Source organism: Salmo trutta, chromosome 1 (genome assembly GCF_901001165.1).
Source record: "Salmo trutta chromosome 1, fSalTru1.1, whole genome shotgun sequence".
Taxonomy (NCBI): Eukaryota; Metazoa; Chordata; class Actinopteri; order Salmoniformes; family Salmonidae; genus Salmo; species Salmo trutta.
The window spans coordinates 69,627,674-69,650,480 of NC_042957.1; the positions used below are offsets into that span (position 1 = coordinate 69,627,674).

Consider the following 22,807-nt stretch of genomic DNA (forward strand, 5'->3'; position numbering starts at 1 on the left):
GCCAGTAGATTGTCGACTTGATTCATGATGATGACTGCTTGCTAAGATTTTGAAAGTAAGATGTTGACATGATCAGTCCAATCAAAGCTACTGTACATAAAACATGATTTTACATCATTTTATCTGTGTCCAATGACCTTGAGCCTTCTTGGAAGGGCACTTGTAATATAACTATATGGCAGAACCCAAAGGGCTGAAATGTTGATGTCTGCCCTTCCTAAGGACGTTGTACTTCATGAGTGACAGAAAACTGAGCCAATCACAGCGCAATGCTCCTATTTTCTGCTGGCTCACCTCACCACAATAGAAAGCACTGAGCTCGGCTGAAACACCTGCAATGTGGAGCTGCCTTACTCTAGAAAACAAAAAAGAGACCGTGTGTATGCGGCTTAATTAACTGAATGATATATATATATATATATATAATATATATATATATATATATTTTTTTTTTACATTGTTTGTAAACTGATATGTGACAAGTATTAATGCTAAAATAACATGCAAAACAGGCAAAATATATATTTTATATATATATATATGTATTATATATATGTATATATATATATATATATATATATATATATGTATTTTTTAGGGGGGGCTAAAAATGTGCGCCTAACCTGAATAAATGGGTCGCCACTGTTTATATACCACGGCCACATGACTCGTCTGTAGGAGTGAACCATTTTTGTGAACAGGGTGGTGTACCTAATAACCTGGCCACTCAGTGTAATGTTCAGTATCTATAGATGAGTGCATAGCCACAGTCAGAAACTCTCCACTATGGCTCTAGCCATAGAAATATAATATATTTCTCTCATTCTATTTTATTGTATTTCTATGGCTCAGACTGCAGCTATCTCGAGTACAGTGTGAGCGTGGTACCTCTCTCTCGTCTCTACTCCATAGCAACCTCTAGATCCGCGTGTACTATGAACTAGAAACCGAGTGATGCTCTCTCCTTTCAAATCTTGGATTCTGCAACATCGTTTTGCAATGTAATATGGTGTTTTTATTTTGTGAAGCTGAAGCAGTGAGGCGGCTGTGTCTGGAATGATGCGTAATTGAAGTCCTAGTTTTTTTTGTTGCTGTGTCTGGTAGTTACCTAAGCGCATGCATCTCAGTCTCAACTTGGAATCTCACACCAGCAAGGAACTATCATTCGGTGATCAAGTAGATCGATCAAATAAATGAGGTTTGAGAACTGTGACAATGTATTGATTTAATCATTGGAGACATTTTAATCAACGCTTCTAAACGATGTTACAAATTGGAGATGAAGTGTATTTCTCAGCGGTATTTCTGCTGGTTCTATTCGGAACCAGGAGCGCGATTGGAGCATCGGCCGTCACCGCATCCATTTACGTCTTTATCGTGATGTTTCGGTTCCCACAAGTGCCGGCTGACCAGGCAAGTCAGGTGCTGCGGCCCACTGGCCTTGCGAGCGCCGGCGTCCCCGTGGTTGCGCACCGGGCAGGGGGACACGATGCTCCGGAGAACACCATTGCAGCGATCCGAGAGGTGAATCAAGGACAAAGTATCAGTTATCCACCCTGTCTGACCTACTTAATGCTGTAGCTGCAAATAAAATGATGAGTAGGCTTACTAGGCCATAATGATTTGATTTAGGGGCAGCAGGTGAAGTGAGCAGAGGCCGATGAAAGGCATATGACGTCCCTTGTCTTTACTGTGACTTTGTTTCATATTATCAGGGGGGTTAATAAATGTTGCCTAAAATCCATGCAGAGGGAGAGCCTGTTAACTTATTTTGCCATGGTTAGTTATATTTTAGAGTGTCTGGAACATTATTTTTTGTATCTATTCTTTAATTTGAAACATATTTTGGCTAATGTCTAGGCCTACTAGATCAGTACAATCCCAGTTGGTTTTATAGCCTGCTGCTCCATCTCCCCTACTCTGCCTATCTATCCATTTCAGATCTATATCTCTCCCGTCTTTCTCCACACACCTCTCATCCCTTCCTCCTCCCCCTGCTTCATCCTCCTCTCCCGTCCTCTAGGCCAGCAGGAATGGAGCCACAGGGGTGGAGCTGGACTTGGACTTCACTGCAGATGGAGTGGCGGTGCTGATGCACGATGAGACGGTGGACCGCACCACCAACGGGACGGGAGCGGTGGGCACGCTGCGTCTGGCAGAGCTCAGGACGCTGGACGCCACGGGCAAACACAGGCTCAGGTGGGCTTGGCAGGGGAGGGGAGGTTAGGGCCTGGTCCAAAAGCATTGAACTCCTGGGTCATATTCATTAGGCAGGAAATGGACTGAAACAGGGAGGGACCAATAACAAATGCTTGTTTTTGTTTTCTGTTGCAAAACATTTTCAGTTGTATAGCCTAATGAACATGACCCTGACCTGAATGTTACGCCTTCAGTGTTAGCAGATCTAAAAAGAACACAAGTTAGTGCTTCTGCCAGGAAACACTGTTAGGGTCAGTACCTGGTGCAAACGCTTAGTAAACATGGCCCCATGTGTGATCGGTGAGTTCAGTTGGACTTCAAGCAGGACAGAGTCAGGATGACTGAAAATACACTAGTGGGGAGTGTGAACTGGGAATGGTACGAGGTCAGATATAGACCTATTGGTGGCGTCTCAAATATAGCAGCAGTACAAATGTTTGTGTGTCCCCGCTGGCCTTTGTGTGTCTCCAGAGAGAAGTTCAAGGGGGAGAGGGTGCCAACGCTTCAGGAGGCGGTGGAGGAATGCATCAACCACCAGCTGACCATCTTCTTTGATGTCAAAGATCAACCTGATAAGGTATTGGCCCTGTCTAGGAACAGCCCCTACTTCCTAGATACAACTGGAGATCTGAGGGGATTGGATATAGCTTTAAGCAATATGGTGATGGCTCCATCTTGTCTTCTGATTGTTTACCATATTGCTTACACTTCCAATCCTCTCAGTTCTTTCCAGGTGTCTAGTGGGTAGGCTATAGGGGTTGTTTCTGGACAGGGCCCTCTCTAGGCAGGTAGAATCCTCGTTATAAAGCTTTAGGACTTAGGGCTTCACTACAGTATACACCAGGTTTTCCCAACCCTGGTCCTCCAGTACCCCCAACAGTATACATGTGTATTGTAACCCTGGACAAGCACACCTGCTTTAACTGGTCAACTAATCAACAAGCCTCAATGAGTTGAATGAGGTGTGTTTGTCCAGGGATACAAGGAAAAGGTGTACTGTTGGGGGTACTGGTGGACCAGGGTTGGGAAACACCGGTATACACACTCCAGCAGCACTTTGAATGACAACCACATCACTGTAAGGTCAAATGGTAGTAAACTGAGTGTATAGGGAGATTAAGGCGAGTTAAAACCCAGCTGTTTAAGGTAATAACATAGGAATCCCTACTACAGAGACTGGTCATAAAGACTCTCACAGCTGCCCCAGACAGTGGGTCTGAGAGGAATTCAACCCTCCTTACAATGTGACTCACTATCCTTCCACCTTCCCCATATTGACAGTTTTGTAAGCGTTAGATTTGCCAAAGTCCCTTACAGACCTCATTATATATGGAGGACCAAAGCAGTCAAAAAGACAATGAAATACTCTTGGAGCAGTTTCCCGGATACAGATTAAGGCTAATCCTGGAATAAAAATGATTTTTAATAGAGATTCTCCATTGAGCTTTTTTAGTCCAGGACTAGGCTTCGTCTGTGTCCAAGAAACCGCCCTTTAGTGTTTCATAGTATTAAATCAAATCAGATTTTATTTGTCACATGCGCCGAATACAACAGGTGTAGACCTTACAGTGAAATGCTTACTTACAAGCCCTTAACCAACAATGCAGTTTCAAGAAAATACCTAAAGAAAAAAGTAAGATCAGAATAACAAATGATTAAAGAGCAGCAGTAAATAACAATAGCAGGGCTATATACAGGGTGTACCGGTACAGAGTCAATGTGCAGGGGCACCGGTGTCGAGGTAATATGTACATGTAGGTAGGGTTATTAAAGTGACTATGCATAGATAATAACAAAGAGTACCAATGCAGCCATTTTCATATCAATATCAAATCATTTCTGGGTAACAAATAAGTACCTTACTGTTATAGATTTCCATTAAAATTGACCCAAAAAAATTTTGGGGCAAAAAAATATTTCTCAACCAAAAAATGTGCTAGTACTGTTTTGGCGTGGTCTGAGTTCAGGGGGAAACGGAAAAGTATCTGTTATTCGCAGAGAGGTTAGGAACTCTCTTTGCTATTGGTCTATTAACCAATTTACCGCATGACGTCGTCACCATGGAAAGGCGAAACTCCCGCCCATACAAACCTGCTGATTAGAAGGTCTTGTGTAGATTGTATTTTCAACCAGCAACTATCAGGAAAAAACACTGATCACATTTTTTCACACTTTTACAGTGTTAGTTTCATCAGACGTTGAACAATATGATAAAACACAGGAAACTGTGTTTTCACCCCACTGGGCCTTAAATAAGATGCCACTTGCTGACCATAAGATCATCATATATCACAGCCATACTCAACAGGCGTAGTCCAGATCTGAACCCACAATGGGGTCAATACACTCTTACTTTCAACTGGCTTTCAATTGAGTGTTGTAATATTAGAACACACAAGGTGCAATTTAGAAATGTGGTGCATGGCTAGTTTTCCTCTTGTTATGTCATTCACTGACAGATCTGAGAGCTATTTATAACCTGTCAGAAATGTCCAGTTGATCAACAAGCCCATGTTAGCTAGGTAGGTAAGTTAGGCTATCTTGATCTTGTAGTTATCATGCCCATGTTAGCTAGGTAGGTAAGTTAGGCTATCTTGATCTTGTAGTTATAATGGCCATGTTAGCTAGGTAGGTAAGTTAGGCTATCTTGATCTTGTAGTTATAATGGCCATGTTAGCTAGGTAGGTAAGTTAGGCTATCTTGATCTTGTAGTTATCATGGCCATGTTAGCTAGGTAGGTAAGTTAGGCTATCTTGATCTTGTAGTTATCATGGCCATGTTAGCTAGGTAGGTAAGTTAGGCTATCTTGATCTTGTAGTTATCATGGCCATGTTAGCTAGGTAGGTAAGTTAGGCTATCTTGATCTTGTAGTTATCATGGCCAGATTGTGCCCAGGAGCCTTTACTTCCAGGGGGCCCCCATTTAGATTTTTGTTGACTCACTCAGGTGACATTGAAAAATGTGTAGAAGTGCAGAATATTTACTTTAAAACTGCAATATTTTCTTTCCGCTAACAAGAGGGGTGTGAAACGTTGAGGTCACGAGGTGGGGGTTGGGTCCAATAAAGACAATATCAGTCCGGACCTTGCTCAATGGTACATCGGCAGATTTGTCACCTTATCGACTCTGGAATTCAAACCAGTGACCTTTTGGTTACTATGCCACCTACATGTATTTGTGTTACACGGCATGTAGTTTGACAGTAAGTACTGTAGATGTTCCCTCCTCTCCACCAGGCAGCTGCAGCCCTAGGAGAGATGTATCACAAACACCCCGTCCTCTACAACTCCAGCATTGTCTGCTCCTTTCAACCTAAAGTTATCTACAAGGTAAACTTTGTAACATCTCTGGTCATTTGAGACCAAAACAACATTTCAACTCAGTAACACACAACATAGCCCAACTACCGTAATTTCCGGACTATTAAGCGCACCTGAATATAAGCCGCACCCACTGAATTTAATTTATTATTATTTTTTGAACATAAATAAGCCGCACATGTCTATAAGCCGCAGGTGCCTACCGGTACATTGAAACAAATGAATTTTACACAGGCTTTAACGAAACACGGCTTGTAACAAAAATAGGCTTTAACGAAACACGGCTTGTAACAAAAATAAATAGGCTTTAACGAAACACGGCTTGTAACAAAAAATAAAAAATTAGCAGTAAACAGTAGCCTACCAAGAAAGTCATTGGTCACTATCTTCCTCCTCCTGTGCACTGAAACCACTGAAGTCATCTCCTTTCAAAAAAAATTGAAAGCAGGAAAAATCCATATATTAGCCGCATCATTGTTTAAGCCGCAAGGTTCAAAGCCTGGGAAAAAAGTTGCGGCTTATAGTCCGGAATTTACGGTATATGCACAAAAACTTCTAATTAAACTGTAAATATGAGTTGAGACATCCATGTGCACATTTAGTCATCTTCTGTTCCATTATAGTAGTGTTTTTTCTATAGTGTGCAGTTTAGCACCAGTCTGGTCCCAGGTCTGTTTGTACTGTTTTGCCAACTCCTACGGTCATTGTCATGTTTGGCCTGAAAACAACCATTGTCAAACAGGTCTGGGTCCAGGCTAGGCTTGTTACACACTGTATGGATGTGTTATTACAAGACTGTTATCAGTGTCGTCATAACCATAACACCACCTCTGACCTCCTCATCGGTCAACTCCTCCAGATGCGTCAGGCGGACCCTGGGGTGGTCACGGCCCTGACCCACCGGCCCTGGAGCCTCAGTCGCTATGGCGATGGAACACCCCGTTCCCTGTCAGCGTGGACAAACTACTGGCTGGGAGTTCTGGATGTGCTGCTGGACTGGGCCCACCATCACCTGTTGTGGAACCTGTGTGGCATCTCAGCCATCCTCATGCAGAAGGACTTCATCTCCCTGTGAGTAATATTAACAGTCGTGGCTCGGCCTACTGAGTTTGTTACATGGGTTGTGTTCATTAGGGAGAAAATGTAATAAAACACTCTGAAACTGGGGAGACTACCTGGACTTTTTCAATAGGAAACTCTCATTTTTGTTTTCCGTTGCAAAAGTTTTGCTATATAAAGTGTGCCCTAATGAACATGACCATGGATTGAATCACACATCATTGCGTATTAATATCAGAGGAAGTTCAAAATTGAGACAATTGTATCCTATTGTCAGATAACATATACTGTCTGTATTCATATAATATATTGATGTTTGTTGAAATATTAAAACACCCTGACCACTGAGCCAACATGTCTCCACTCCCCTCATCTATCCCTCTCTACAGGGACTATGTCCAGTACTGGGCAGAGCGAGGGGTGGAGGTGGTGGGCTGGACCATCAACACGGCCGTGGATAAACAGTACTACCAAGATGTCCTGAAGATCAGCTATATCACTGACAGCCTGAGGGAAGACTGTGAGCCTCACTACTGACTGACACACAGTTCTAGAGTTCTACCTAACAATAATGTGTAGTTGTACAAGGACTCAGACCTCAATCATAGGGAATATCAATATGGAGTATGAATGTACAGGACAGTACACATCCAATATAGCTGCATAGCAGATCATTTTCTAGTTCAGGTTGCCCCTTTTAACCAGAATAGTTTTTACTGCAAACACTCAAACAAGATCATACAATGTCAACCCTCATTTGACAACTATACAATACCAGCAATACCGCCATAATCTCAGAAATACTCTCTTGGACCAATCATCACACCACTAAATGCAGACAATTTGCTAATTTGCCATTTTGAATTGTTCATCTTAATACAAATATGTGCATTAGGAGATTAGGCTACATTCATTAATATTGTAATAACGGTATGACACTGATATAACAATGGTACAAAATACAACTCTCTTTGTTGACATGTATCTTTGATTTCTTAATGAAAACATGATGTACGATGTATCCTTTATGAAACCGTGTTATTTATTGTGACTACTGCAGGCCCGCTGTAAATATTGGATAAATAAATATCCCCTGTCCTAATTTACATGCAGATTGGTGCTGAATAGTGAGTATTCTAGTGGATATGTGATTGTATTGTATGGTCACTGTGTATACATGATGGGGGTACACCTTATTCTTGTTTTGTTCATATCAGAGAGCAACGTTGATGACAGCGGCAATGCTGTACCCTTATCTTCAGACCTGTCCTCTGCCATACAGTCAGGTGGTCACTGTCGCTTTAAAAGACAGAGGGAGGCGTGTTGAGATGTCAATATTTATGCGCTGCGTTGGTTGAGTGTCTTTGCAACTCAATGACAGCTCATGTTTCATCAGATCTGACATTGTACCGACTCGGACAGCCCCAAGGACCAAAGTTAGCTACTTCTTCACACACTGGATGCAAGGCGACCAGCTCGTGCCACAGGGCCTCAGGAGAACGTAGCAATCTATAATGGTTTGTTCTGAGCTCCGTTTTCTACTAGAATGATTGAATAGCGAAAAAGAGGAGCTTGATTCATGGTTATGTTGTTCCGCGGTAGATTATCCCAAAAGTTCCCACCAGTCGTTCGCAGCGCAGAAGATTCTAGTAGTTGAAATGCAGAGATAATTCTGAAACGGAATTTGCCCAATGTAACACGGACCTGTTTTTTGAATCGTGGATGCGTCGAGAAATTACACGAGAAGAAATATTGTGAAGATTTTATAAATTATAAACTGTGCCTATACCCAATTTGCCTCTGACATAACCGGCCTTTGAAAGTCTATTGGACACTTCAAAGTGCCATACTGAAGTTCTCTAGGATTTTGCCCATGATGTACACAATTACAAGAGGTCCCAGCAAACTTGTTACACAGCGACGAACAGGTGAGTGTGGTGGATTCTAGGAGACCGATTCAAACACTTTTGTAACAAAGTGCCAGTGACCTCTCGCTCACACTGTCATCAAAGTGCTGATACATTGTAATTCTGAGGTTAGATATGCCTTGTTACATGTTAACATTTACAGTGTGGCACGAGTGTATATTTGCGCATGGTTTACGCATGTGTGCCAATGTTGATGCCAATCCATTAAAGGGGATTCATTCAGAGCCAGTAACATACATTCAGTGTTTTCAGTGGTTAACTTAACATGTTGATATCGCTTTCCTTTTCAATACAATGTTGATATCTATTCCCTTTTTTAATATCAGGTCAAACGCAGCAAATTGACAAAATAAATGACTTCAAGCACAAACAAACGCCTTGGTCTATACCAGAGTAAGTACTATTATTGCATTGTACATAGGTTTAACAGTGTTATTAGCATATAATCGCAGTGTCACTGTTATTATTGTACTGTAATGATGTTTGGCATAGCTTCACCTGCAGCCCGTGAAGCATTAAAGTTTCAGAAATTCACATCTTGCAACATTGTTGTAGCGCGAGCGCCTGTATTGGCGTGTAATAGTAGCAAGCTAGCTATAAAATCTAAATTCCATGGGGCACATTCTATCACAAGGCACACTGTTGGGGGTCTTTTCCAAACCACATCCACCTGCTTTTATGTCATTGAACAGGGGCGTGAAACGACCTTGTGTGTGGGAAGCAAGGTTACTGACGAGCGTTAGTTGTCACTGTCTAGTCCCAACACGTGCATGCTAGCTGAGCAACATGCTAGCTTGGTAGTTGCTCTCTGCTGTCTACTCACACGTTTACTACGTTTCAAGATAACCCGTTTCAAATAAACAGCAACAATAAGGCGTTTATCATATCTTTAGCAATATTTCACTAATTTGGTCCTGATCTAGTAGAGTAGAGAGAAGCACAATCTGCGACATATCCATCATGGCATCCATAAAGGTCAAATAAATAAAATAAAAATACTGCATTCTTATCATGTGGGCTTTCATTATCACCATAGAAACCTTACTGTGTTCGAAGGTATGGTAACCGATGTGGTTCAGGTGGCTGACTTCCTATCTAGCTAGTCCTTGCTCTGAGTGAAGCATACATTTTCATTCATTTGTCATGAATGAATGATTGAGAGAGAGCAGTGTTGTGAGTCCAATTTGTAAGTCGCTCTGGATAAGAGCGTCTGCTAAATGACTTAAATGTAAATGTAAATGTTGTGTATTGATATTGTAGTTTTGTCTCTTTAGGGCACCTGTAACCCCCCTTGCTTACCTACGTTGAAATGCTTGGAATGTTCTACCTGTGAAACGCATTAAACAATGCGCACGTTCATTTCTACTCATGTCCTGTCCTTATATTAGTTGTATAAGTAATACAGTGCGCTGTATAACAAAACTGACGACGAGGAAGAAACGTTCTCACGTTTGTACTTATCATCTTCGGCAGAAAGTCTGAGTTAAATTCGTTAATGTTTTTCGCTGTAGAAAGACGCAAACAAAACGTGGAGCTAGCCATTTGAGTGATCCTAGCTAGCCTTTGATGTCAAGGCAACAAGAGCCTCGAGGGATAGGAATAGTTTCGCTGCGGGAGAAAGTGAAGTCATCGTGAGTTAAAATAAAGAAAAAAAGGGGTCTGGGTGTAAGGGACCGTCTGAAAAGTGTGATAAAGAAAAATAAACCGAAAATGTCTGCATTGATTGGAAATATAGGAACATTTGATGAATCTGTGGAACAATGGAGTTCTTACACAGAACGTTTTGAGTACTTTGTGTTGGCAAATGGAATTAAAGCAGAAGTCGTTGTGCCAACATTTTTGACTGTTAAGGGAGGAAAAACATTAAATCTACTGCGCAGCCTAGTAAAGCCTGAAAAACCTGGTGATAAATCATATGATGAAATTGTGGCTACCTTAAAAGGACATTATTCTCCCAAACCACTGAGAATCGCAGAGAGATTTCAGTTTCATAAGAGAAATCAAGAGGAGGGGGACTCAATCTCACAGTTTGTGACTGTAGTGAAACAGTTATCTGAACACTGTGAATTTGGGCGATCAATAAGTGACACTACACGTGATAGGTTAGTGTGTGGCATGCGCAGCGAGGCAATTCAGAAACACCTTTTTGACTGAGAGTAACTTAACATTGCAGAGAGCAATAGAAGTGAGTACATCAATGGAAATGGCAAATAAAGACGCACAACAGCTAAGTGCATTTACCAAAGTGCATAAGGTGTCTACGTGGTTAAAAAAACAAGGCAGGAGGTGGCAAGCCATGCTATCGCTGTGGGCAACCAGTTCACCAAGCAGAGGAGTGTTGGTGCAAAGACTTAGACTGCAGAAGTTGTGGGAAAAGGGTCACATCGAACGTGCATGTAAAAACAAAAAGACACAATCAAACAAAAGTACTGAACAAACTTCAGGAAGTACAAAAAGAAAGTGCATAAAATGGAGCACACAGAGCATGAACAAAGTGACACCCTGTCTAAAGGGGAAGAATCTTTGCATGTTATGTCAATTTCAGACAATGGATACTGCTACTGGGTGACACCGCTACTGGATGGAAACGCAGTACGGATGCAAGTGGACACTGGAGCAACCATATCTTTGCTGTCTGAGGCTGTATACAAGGAGAAACTACATCACCTCACACTACAGCCCACAAAGATGACACTGAAAACATACACCGGTGAGATTGTTCCAGTGAGAGGATGCGTGATTGTTACAGTGGAGCTCAACAAACAGAAGGTGAAGCTACCACTCTACATTGTGAAAGGCAACCATCCAGCATTGCTAGGACGCACATGGCTGGAAAAGATCAAACTAAACTGGCAGGAAATTCACATGGTCGCAAAAGACGACACAAACCTACAAGGGATATTGAGGAAACACGCGGATGTGTTCAAAGGAGACCTTGGCAGTATGAAGGACATAACAGTTAAACTGACCATGAAACCAGACAGCAAGCCAAAATGCTTCAAAGCTAGACCTGTACCATACGCCATAAAACCAAAAGTTGAAATTGAGCTAAACAGGCTAGTGGAGAGTGGAGTATTGGATCCAGTGAATGTTAGTGAATGGGCTACACCTGTTGTTCCAGTCATAAAAAAAGATGGATCACTCAGACTCTGTGGTGATTTCAGTCACCATTAACCCAGTCTTGACTGCTGAAAAATATCCACTACCCCTCATTGACGACCTCTTTTCTGGTTTAGCTGGAGGACAAAAATTCAGTAAGATAGACTTATGTCAGGCCTATCTACAGATGCATGTGGACCAAGAGTCACAAGAACTGTTGACCATAGTGACTCACAAAGGACTGTACAGGTACCAGAGGCTTCCTTTTGGAATCACCTCAGCTCCAGCCTTGTTTCAGAGAGCTATGGACCAGATACTGAGTGGGCTCACTGGGGTCCAATGTTACCTCGATGATCTACTCATCACCGGCAAAGACGAGCAGGAGCACCTGAGAAACCTGAACGCTACACTACAGAGATTGGAGGAGTACGGTCTGAGGGTCCGGAAGGACAAATGCGAGTTTTTCCGGCCCTCTGTTTAGTACCTGGGCCACATCATCGACAGTTTGGGGATCCACAAGGCGCCATCGAAGGTGAAGGCCATTGTGGAAGCTCCATCCCCACAGAACGTGAGTCAGCTGAAATCATTCTTAGGACTACTGACATACTACGCAAAGTTTGTGCCAAACCTAGCTAACATGTTAAAGCCACTGCATGAACTTTTGAGCAAAACCAAACAGTGGAAGTGGACAGACAGATGTGAGGAGGCATTCAAGAAAGCGAAAGCCGCCTTAGCTCAGTCAGAGGCCCTAACCCACTTCAACCCCAACTTGCCATTACAGTTGGCATGTGATGCATCGCCTTATGGCGTTGGTGCAGTTGTCTCACACATCATGCCATCAGGTGAAGAAAGGCCAATTGCTTTCGCATCACGGATCTTAAGTAAAGCCAAGAGCAATTATGCACAGATAGAGCGTGAAGCACTCGCCATTGTGTTTGGAGTTAAGAAATTTCATCAGTTTCTTTTTGGCCGACGATTCACACTGCTGACGGACCATAGACCCCTCATCTCCATCTTTGGTCCCCACACCGGTATTCCGTCGCTTGCAGCCACCCGCATACAGCGATGGCCGTTATTGTTATCTGCTCACCAGTACGATATCAAGTACAGAAGGTCTGAGCAGCACTGCAATGCAGACGGCCTCTCAAGGCTTCCCTTACCTGTCGCACACACTGAGCACTCCGAGGCTGAAATCTTCTACTTCAAGGAAGTGACGAACGACCCAGTTACATCTGTCCAAGTGAAAAAGTTCACCCACACTGATCCAGGGATGTCTGAGGTCGTGGACATTGTCACTCGTGGAAAAGAAGGAGAGATGTCGGACAGCCTACAACCTTACCTAGTGAGGAGAAACGAGCTCACGGTTCAGTTTGGATGCTTGCTATGGGGTTTTCGAGTCATCATACCGCCGCCACTGAGAAGGCAGGTGCTTGAAGAACTCCATTCAGGGCACTGTGGCATGGTGCGAATGAAGGAGATTGCACACAGCTACTTTTGGTGGCCAGGTCTGGACGCAGCTATCGAAGACAAGGTCAAGTCATGTTCTGCATGTCAAAAGATGAGGAACATGCCTCAGCTAGCGCCACTACACCCATGGGACTTCCCAGAGGAGCCTTGGCAGTGAGTTCACATAGACTATGCAGGCCCACTGGAGGATCGTATGTTTTTAGTCGTAGTTGACGCACACAGCAAATGGCCTGAGGTCACAGTGATGAAGAGCACCTCAGCGGAGAGAACCATGGAAGAGCTACGGTCAATCTTCAGTCGCTTCGGCTTGCCAACGCAACTCGTTAGTGATAGTGGCCCCCAACTGGTGTCTCAAGAGTTCCGGTCATTCATGGAAGAAAATGGAATTCAGCACATCAAGTCAGCGCCGTATCACCCTGCAACGAACGGCCTCGCTGAAAGGTTTGTCCAAACGATGAAGCAAGCTTTAAAATCATCACAAGGGAATGGCTCCCTCAATAGGCGTCTAAACACCTTCCTGTTAACCTACAGAAACATTCCCCACGCTATAACCAAAGTGGCACCCGCGTCAGCCATGATGAAAAGACAGCTTCGCACGCGACTCGACCTCCTGAGACCTCCAAAGACGAAACAGGTTGTACAGACACAACAGAGAGCACAGGTGGAGAGACGGAGCAAAGCAAAAGACAGAAGCTTCATAGCTGGAGAGAGAGTTCTTGCTCGGAACTACTGTAAAGGTCCAAAGTGGATACCAGCCACAGTGGTTGCACAAACAAGGCCTGTGTCCTACACAGTTCACACACTCGAAAACATCATCTGGAGGAGACACGTGGATCAACTGTTGCCAGGAACCGACCTCAGAGATGACTCATGTCAAGTGACAAACCAAGATCAGCTACTGGAGACCTACCATGACTACGAGCTATCACCTGAACATCCACTGCATCAACCTACAAATGTGTAAAGTGCCCCAGACTCACCTGAACCAGCCAGAGTGCCTACTCAGGGTGCTGTTGCACCCCAGTCTGGGCATACACCATCACCACTCAGACTCAGAGATAATGTGACTGTACACTCACCTGTACGTCGTCATTACCCTGCAAGAGAAAGTCGACCCCCTGACAGGTTGACTATATAGTTCAGACTAACCTCCGACATTGGGGCAGAATACACCCCAGGGTTAAGTCTGGGAACTGAGGCAGTCTACCCTCTATCCCTAGTTTAGAAAAGGTTATTCTGAAAAGTTCATTTATTTACATTAAGAGAACTTATATTAAAAAGAAAACAATAGGCAAAACAGTGAATATTTACTTTTTCCTTATGAGTCATCAAAGGTAAAGGGGGAGGAATATGGTGTGTATTGATATTCTAGTTTTGTCCCTTTAGGGCACCTGTAACCCCCCCTTGCTTACCTACGTTGAAATGCTTGGAATGTTTTTCCTGTGAAACGCATTAAACAATGCCCACGTTAATTTCTACTCCCGTCTCATGTCCTGTCCTTATATTAGTTGTATAAGTAATACAGTGTGCTATACAACCAGCAGAGTCTGAGTAATTTATGACCCTTAACTACAGTAGCAAACATGCCTAAGAAACTCTATTTTGAGACCATTTCATCATGTCATATTTACTACAGGTCTATAGGTATATTGTGTGTAGACTTAAAATAAATCAACAAGTTTTTCATGTTTAAGCCCATCTTTTTTTGTCCTGCAGCTCTCCTGCACCCAAGATAGTGTTTAACCGCCTGAATGGGAAGAAGTACCACAACACCCCAGCAGCTCTTCTACAGGTGGACCCCCAGCCCAAGGAGGGCTTCACTTCTGCACACCAGGAGAATGTCAAGTTTATCTATGAAGGTAAAGGAGTGAGATACCCTAGAAATACAATTATTAGAATGCACCAAGCCCCTCAAACCTTGGCAATTTTACTTTTACAATACACTCACGAGTACACTTAATATGGTTGTGACTGAGGACTTCTATGGACAATGGGCCTCTGGGATCTGATCTTGCCCCTACAACCCACTTTACAAAGAATGTGTGTTTCTCTTTCAACATGATCAGCCATGTTCTCAGTCAACATTATGAATGTCGACCATGGTAAATATAATATTACCATACTATTATTATTCACCTCATCTACAGTCTGAGTAGTCTCCAAATCATCTCCTTTCTGTCTAGTGTCCCTTTAGAGGTGACAGTAGGACTTCTCCTCTACCCCTCCCTCCCAGTGTTCTCCCACCCAACTACAGGCAGGGTGAGGGTCAGGGTTGGACCAGGAGTTAGTCCTCCCTCCCAGTGTTCTCCCACCCAACTACAGGCAGGGTGAGGGTCAGGGTTGGACCAGGAGTTAGTCCTCCCTCCCAGTGTTCTCCCACCCAACTACAGGCAGGGTGAGGGTCAGGGTTGGACCAGGAGTTAGTCCTCCCTCCCAGTGTTCTCCCACCCAACTACAGGCAGGGTGAGGGTCAGGGTTGGACCAGGAGTTAGTCCTCCCTCCCAGCGTTCTCCCACCCAACTACAGGCAGGGTGAGGGTCAGGGTTGGACCAGGAGTTAGTCCTCCCTCCCAGCGTTCTCCCACCCAACTACAGGCAGGGTGAGGGTCAGGGTTGGACCAGGAGTTAGTCCTCCCTCCCAGCGTTCTCCCACCCAACTACAGGCAGGGTGAGGGTCAGGGTTGGACCAGGAGTTAGTCCTCCCTCCCAGCGTTCTCCCACCCAACTACAGGCAGGGTGAGGGTCAGGGTTGGACCAGGAGTTAGTCCTCCCTCCCAGCGTTCTCCCACCCAACTACAGGCAGGGTGAGGGTCAGGGTTGGACCAGGAGTTAGTCCTCCCTCCCAGCGTTCTCCCACCCAACTACAGGCAGGGTGAGGGTCAGGGCTGGACCAGGAGTTAGTCCTCCCTCCCAGCGTTCTCCCACCCAACTACAGGCAGGGTGAGGGTCAGGGCTGGACCAGGAGTTAGTCCTCCCTCCCAGCGTTCTCCCACCCAACTACAGGCAGGGTGAGGGTCAGGGCTGGACCAGGAGTTAGTCCTCCCTCCCAGCGTTCTCCCACCCAACTACAGGCAGGGTGAGGGTCAGGGCTGGACCAGGAGTTAGTCTTCCCTCCCAGCGTTCTCCCACCCAACTACAGGCAGGGTGAGGGTCAGGGCTGGACCAGGAGTTAGTCCTCCCTCCCAGTGTTCTCCCACCCAACTACAGGCAGGGTGAGGGTCAGGGTTGGACCAGGAGATTGTCCTCCCTCCCAGTGTTCTCCCACCCAACTACAGGCAGGGTGAGGGTCAGGGTTGGACCAGGAGATTGTCCTCCCTCCCAGTGTTCTCCCACCCAACTACAGGCAGGGTGAGGGTCAGGGCTGGACCAGGAGTTAGTCCTCCCTCCCAGTGTTCTCCCACCCAACTACAGGCAGGGTGAGGGTCAGGGTTGGACCAGGAGTTAGTCCTCCCTCCCAGTGTTCTCCCACCCAACTACAGGCAGGGTGAGGGTCAGGGTTGGACCAGGAGTTAGTCCTCCCTCCCAGTGTTCTCCCACCCAACTACAGGCAGGGTGAGGGTCAGGGCTGAACCAGGAGTTAGTCCTCCCTCCCAGTGTTCTCCCACCCAACTACAGGCAGGGTGAGGGTCAGGGCTGGACCAGGAGTTAGTCCTCCCTCCCAGGCTCAGCAACACAGCTGCACTGACACTGATACCAGTGATAGCAGGCACACAGCTCAGGGAGCTGGCTGGAATTCCACTACCCTCACACCCAAATTGAAGCCCTCTGACAGCACCATCGTGTCTGTCTGTCTGTCTGTCTGTCTGTCTGTCTGTCTGTCTGTCTGTCTGTAAATGATCTACTCTGCCTCCAACGAAGGTAGTACACAATGGCTTCTAGAAATATGTGTTGATAATCACTGCATGAGTCTGCAGTGTAATTGAATGAAGACACAAGTATTTTTGTGCCTAAGTGGAGCTCTACACAGTAAGCTAAATGACTGTATTTCAACATTAACCCGAACCTAGCCAACCCAGCCAAACAGCATGTGTAATTTGTTAAGTCATTTCTCCCTTGCCCATTTGACACACTAGGTCGTTCCAACTGAAAGTTTGCAATGGCAGCACATTAACTACATAACCTTGGTCAGAGTGGACAAGGACAAAAAGTAGGCCCTGCTCTTACTAGGCTTTCTACAGAGAGGTTCTACAAATGAGGATTGCAACCAGTTTTACAGGATCATTAACCAGTAAATACACATTTTAGGCCACTACAGTTACACCCAGTTACTTGTAACATTAAAAAACAACATGTTGGTTCAACACTTGTAAGTCATGTGAAGGTCCATATGGTGAAAGGTGCCTATCATAGATCTGAAAGGATTGGCTCATTAATATGGTCGCTCCATCTTGCCTTCACTATGAGCATGTTTAAGTAAAATTATAGTAATGCAAACTTGCCTTCATCATTCATTGGTTCATTTATGCAGTCATTCATTCCCCAATACGGGTTCATTTTGACTTAGTATTTTATTACATTAGTACTTGAAACATTTGGACTAGTGAGATAATATTGGTCATTAGAGCCAGTGGACTGAACGCTCATAAATCCACATGACAGAGTGCATTATTTAAAATGTAGTTTCAAACGCGGCATGCTGTAAAATTCACCCTACTGGACCGTACACTGGGTGTGATGTGGCAGGACTACTTTTGTAAAATTCACCCTACTGGACCGTACACTGGGTGTGATGTGGCAGGACTACTTTTTAAAATTCACTCTACTGGACCGTACACTGGGTGTGATGTGGCAGGACTACTTTTGTAAAATTCACCCTACGGGACCTTACACTGGGTGTGATGTGGCAGGACTACTTTTGTAAAATTCACCCTACGGGACCTTACACTGGGTGTGATGTGGCAGGACTACTTTTGTAAAATTCACCCTACGGGACCTTACACTGGGTGTGATGTGGCAGGACTACTTTTGTAAAATTCACCCTACGGGACCTTACACTGGGTGTGATGTGGCAGGACTACTTTTGTAAAATTCACCCTACGGGACCGTACACTGGGTGTGATGTGGCAGGACTACTTTTGTAAAATTCACCCTACGGGACCTTACACTGGGTGTGATGTGGCAGGACTACTTTTGTAAAATTCACCCTACGGGACCTTACACTGGGTGTGATGTGGCAGGACTACTTTTGTAAAATTCACCCTTCGGGACCGTACACTGGGTGTGATGTGGCAGGACTACTTTTGTAAAATTCACCCTACGGGACCGTACACTGGGTGTGATGTGGCAGGACTACTTTTGTAAAATTCACCCTACTGGACCGTACACTGGGTGTGATGTGGCAGGACTACTTTTGTAAAATTTACCCTACTGGACCGTACACTGGGTGTGATGTGGCAGGACTACTTTTGTAAAATTCACCCTACGGGACCGTACACTGTGGGTGATGTGGCAGGACTACTTTTGTTCAAAGGTTATTTCCTTTTTACACATTTTAAGCTGCAAAGTGTTTTAGCCTGACTGACTCTTAGGGTGAGTTTCCCCCCATTTTATGTTAACCAATTTAACTATATGACTGTCTGCTTTCATATTGTTGTTTTCTTCTTTGTTTCTCCTGGTAGTATTTTGATATTGTTTTCTTCTTTGTTTCTCCTGGTAGTATTTTGTTATTGTTTTCTTCTTTGTTTCTCCTGGTAGTATTTGCAATGTTAAACTAAAGCATGTCTAAGAACAATCTATAGATTTCTATAGATTGAATTCTACTGAAGGCTGCATGTATCCAGGTTGTGTCTGTGTGTTGCTGTTGCAGTCTGGCAGGAGGTAGTGCAGCAGGCGGAGGAGGGAGGAGCCAGTGACAAGACAGGAAGTGCCAGTGCTCAGAGACCAGTGCAGTATTCAGACACCAACCCCAGCCCCAACCCAGCCATGAAGAGTGAGTCCTGACCTGAGTCTACCTTCCTCCTTCAGTCTCATCCCTTAAACACTCATTCACTGTAATCTGTTCTCCATTCTCTCCCCCTCATCACATTTCCTTGACACTAAACCACTTCTTCTGTCCGTACCCCCCATGCTTTTCACACCCAATGGAAAGATGCACCTTCTTTTGGTCACTTGGACAGCAGGTCACATCTGTTTGTGTGTGTGTGTTAGGGCTGTCACAGCACTGCCACCACATAAACCAGTGTGATGTAGGGTTGTGTCAGTCATCATGTCTTCATTCTTAGCAATGAGAATAGGCGTTTTGGGAAAGTCATATTGGGGAACATTTGGAAAGTTATATATGGGAACATTCAGAAAGTCATATTGGGGGACATTTGGAAAGTTATATATGGGAACATTCAGAAAGTCATATTGGGGAACATTTGGAAAGTTAGATATGGGAACATTCAGAAAGTCATATTGGGGAACATTTGGAAAGTTAGATATGGGAACATTCAGAAAGTCATATTGGGGGACATTGGGAAGTGATATTGGGAAAGCCATATTGGAGTTCATTGACTGGGAATGTCATATTGGGAAACATTGGGAAAGTTCTGATATGACCTCTGAGTTGTCATTGTTCGTGGTCTTAAAGGCCCAGTGCAGTTGAAATTGTGAAAATTATGAGAAACACCAGGTGGTAAATTAGTTAATAGACCAATAAGAAAGACAATTCCAAACCTCTCTGCCAATAACAGCTAGTTTTCAGTTTTCCCCTCCCCACTCAGACATCTCCCAGACAGTCCTAGCAAAATTCTTGTTTCTCTTCGACCATTTTAATTGAAAACAGTCACAGTAAGGTACTTAATTGTTACCCAGAAATTATTTAATATTGAGATAAAAACAGCTGCATTGGACCTTTTTTAAGTCATTTCACCACTGAATTCTTACTTTAGTTTTCTAAAATATAGTCACCATCTATGTTTGACCAGTTCCAATAATGTGCTTCTGACCTTTGTTCACATCATCACCCTACAACAAAGTTGAGGTCCACTTGTTAATGCTGCCGCACCATAACCCAAAGGTAGGCCTCCTCTAACTCCCTCCTTTTCTCCGTCCCCAGACTTTGTTCCCATCGATCTGGATGAGTGGTGGGCCCAGCGCTTCCTGGCCAACATTGACAACCTGTCCTGATGGGCTCCACCACCTGGGGCCCTAGCGGCCAGGGGAGAGGGCCTTATGGAGGGGCCTGGAGGTCGGGGGGAGAGGGCCTTATGGAGGGGCCTGGAGGTCGGGGTGAGAGGGCCTTATGGAGGGGCCTGGAGGTCGGGGTGAGAGGGCCTTATGGAGGGGCCTGGAGGTCGGGGGGAGAGGGCCTTATGGAGGGGCCTGGAGGTCGGGGTGAGAGGGCCTTATGGAGGGGCCTGGAGGTCGGGGTGAGAGGGCCTTATGGAGGGGCCTGGAGGTCGGGGTGAGAGGGCCTTATGGAGGGGCCTGGAGGTTGGGGTGAGAGGGCCTTATGGAGGGGCCTGGAGGTCGGGGTGAGAGGGCCTTATGGAGGGGCCTGGAGTTCGGGGTGAGAGGGCTTTATGGAGGGGCCTGGAGGTCGGGGTGAGAGGGCTTTATGGAGGGGCCTGGAGGTCGGGGTGAGAGGGCCTTATGGAGGGGCCTGGAGGTCGGGGGGAGAGGGCCTTATGGAGGGGCCTGGAGGTCGGGGTGAGAGGGCCTTATGGAGGGGCCTGGAGTTCGGGGTGAGAGGGCCTTATGGAGGGGCCTGGAGGTCGGGGTGAGAGGGCCTTATGGAGGGGCCTGGAGGTCGGGGGGAGAGGGCCTTATGGAGGGGCCTGGAGGTCGGGGTGAGAGGGCCTTATGGAGGGGCCTGGAGGTCGGGGTGAGAGGGCCTTATGGAGGGGCCTGGAGTTCGGGGTGAGAGGGCCTTATGGAGGGGCCTGGAGGTCGGGGTGAGAGGGCCTTATGGAGGGGCCTGGAGGTCGGGGTGAGAGGGCCTTATGGAGGGGCCTGGAGTTCGGGGTGAGAGGGCCTTATGGAGGGGCCTGGAGGTCGGGGTGAGAGGGCCTTATGGAGGGGCCTGGAGGTCGGGGGGAGAGGGCCTTATGGAGGGGCCTGGAGGTCGGGGTGAGAGGGCCTTATGGAGGGGCCTGGAGGTCAGGGGGAGAGGGCCTTATGGAGGGGCCTGGAGGTTGGGTGAGAGGGGGGTTTAACCAGGTTGGAGCCTAGTGCACCTGGTAACAGCTGTGGGTCTTCTCTAGAGGTGTGGAAATATGGGATGGCGATGGGCATTACTTGAGAGCCGCGCTGGGACGCTGGCGAGGACGTAGCCATGGCAACCCCCTCACCTGAACTCTTTTACCTTTTTAACAGAAACAGTACAACCAACCAACACTAACCAACCAACGCTGTCCGCTTGGGCAGCTACCCGGAAGATACAAGTCTTGAATTTTTGGTTATTCTCCATCTCTCAAGCCCAACACTGTGGGCTAAGATGTCAAAATGTCTGTACTACTTTAAAAACGCAGTAAAGATGTGTTTTCAAGACGTGCCGTGGTGAGATTTATTTTTCACTAAATTGGAGGTTGGATGTGGCTTGCAATGCCACAGCTCTACACAGGGTGTCACTGATGTCAAACAACAGTGGTTCACTGCTTGGCTACATTATTTTATTTGTATTTAACCTTTATTTAACTAGGCAAGTCAGTTAAGAACAAAGTCTTATTTACAATGACACCGGCCAAACCCTAACCTGGAGGACGCTGGGCAAATTGTGCGCCGCCCTATGGGACTCCCAATCACAACCGGTTGTGATACAGCCTGAAATCGAACAAGGGTCTGTAGTGACGCCTCTAGCACTGGACCGCTGTGCCACTTGGGAGCCCGTGGAGAGAACTGATCCCTGTTTATACCTGCTGCTAACATGCATCCTGATCTTGGCCATATTCTGATTTAGCCCACATTTCTAGACAGGTATAGACAATTTAAAAGAAGGGATTGTGTTCAGATCTTCCTGAACTCCTCCGGAGGTAGTCATGCTGTGTTCATAGTACCACCTCCAGACCTAGTCGGGAACTGATTGATTGGTTGGATGAAAGCTTAGTGGGAAGAGCTTAGTGACAGGTCAGTCAGTGGAGTTTACAGGTGAGAGTTAAATACAATAAAGGCTGGCAGGGAGGTTGGAGGTGGATGGAGGGTCAGGGAGAGAGAATTTTTAATTAATTTTATTATTTCACCTTTATTTAACCAGGTAGGCCAGTTGAGAACAAGTTCTCATTTACAACTGCGACCTGGCCAAGATAAAGCAAAGCAGTGCGACAAAAACAACAACACAGGCTTACACATAAACAAACGTACAGTCAATAACACAATAGAAACATCTATATACAGTGTGTGCAAATGTAGTAAGATTAGGGAGGTAAGGCAATAAATAGGCCATAGTGGCAAAATAATTACAATTTAGCATTGGAGGGTCAGGGAGGGAGATTGGAGGGTCAGGGAGGGAGTATGGAGGGTCAGGGAGGGAGGCTGGAGGTGGAGGCAGGTTGGAGGGTGTTAAAATAGGCGAGGAGAAAGGACACAAAGAACTGAGGAAAGAATCATTGAGAAAGAGACTTGGAATTCTGCACAGGAGTTTTCATCATGCAGGGCAGGATTCAATACAAGGCTCATTACAGAGCAGCACTAGACAATAGAAAGCTGACATGAATCATGGGTCACGTTCAGCAGGACCCAATGTTTTTGGTTCATATATAAATGGGCTATCTATGTTGAACAAACATGCCTCTGACATGTAGACCAAGGAATCACA

At 45.5% G+C, this 22,807-nt stretch overlaps 2 protein-coding genes across 2 annotated transcripts; both read left to right on the forward strand.

Moving 5' to 3' along the window:
• The first annotated feature begins 757 nt into the window (after nt 1-757).
• Nucleotides 758-7,684, forward strand: LOC115206416 (glycerophosphodiester phosphodiesterase 1). Its single transcript, XM_029773389.1, has 6 exons — nt 758-1,524; nt 2,024-2,199; nt 2,671-2,776; nt 5,436-5,528; nt 6,379-6,590; nt 6,968-7,684. The coding sequence occupies exons 1-6, from the start codon at nt 1,264-1,266 to the stop codon at nt 7,113-7,115; spliced, it is 996 nt and encodes a 331-aa protein (XP_029629249.1). The 5' UTR covers nt 758-1,263; the 3' UTR covers nt 7,116-7,684.
• A 221-nt stretch (nt 7,685-7,905) lies between these two features.
• LOC115206420 (MAPK regulated corepressor interacting protein 2-like) lies at nt 7,906-21,103 on the forward strand. The gene is made up of 5 exons (XM_029773401.1): nt 7,906-8,506; nt 8,833-8,899; nt 14,789-14,931; nt 18,878-19,000; nt 20,111-21,103. Exons 1-5 carry the CDS (start codon nt 8,452-8,454, stop codon nt 20,179-20,181), a joined length of 459 nt encoding a protein of 152 aa, XP_029629261.1. The 5' UTR covers nt 7,906-8,451; the 3' UTR covers nt 20,182-21,103.
• Nucleotides 21,104-22,807: the final 1,704 nt, after the last annotated feature.

Bases quoted from the DNA above. Each gene is read 5' to 3' on its own strand.
- LOC115206420 (XM_029773401.1), top strand. From the start codon at position 8,452: ATGATGTACACAATTACAAGAGGTCCCAGCAAACTTGTTACACAGCGA. The intron at 8,507-8,832 runs GTGAGTGTGGTG...TTTTAATATCAG, and splicing joins TGTTACACAGCGACGAACAG to GTCAAACGCAGCAAATTGAC. The intron at 8,900-14,788 runs GTAAGTACTATT...TTTGTCCTGCAG, and splicing joins ACGCCTTGGTCTATACCAGA to CTCTCCTGCACCCAAGATAG.
- LOC115206416 (XM_029773389.1), top strand. From the start codon at position 1,264: ATGTTACAAATTGGAGATGAAGTGTATTTCTCAGCGGTATTTCTGCTG. The intron at 1,525-2,023 runs GTGAATCAAGGA...CCCGTCCTCTAG, and splicing joins CCATTGCAGCGATCCGAGAG to GCCAGCAGGAATGGAGCCAC. The intron at 5,529-6,378 runs GTAAACTTTGTA...CAACTCCTCCAG, and splicing joins AACCTAAAGTTATCTACAAG to ATGCGTCAGGCGGACCCTGG.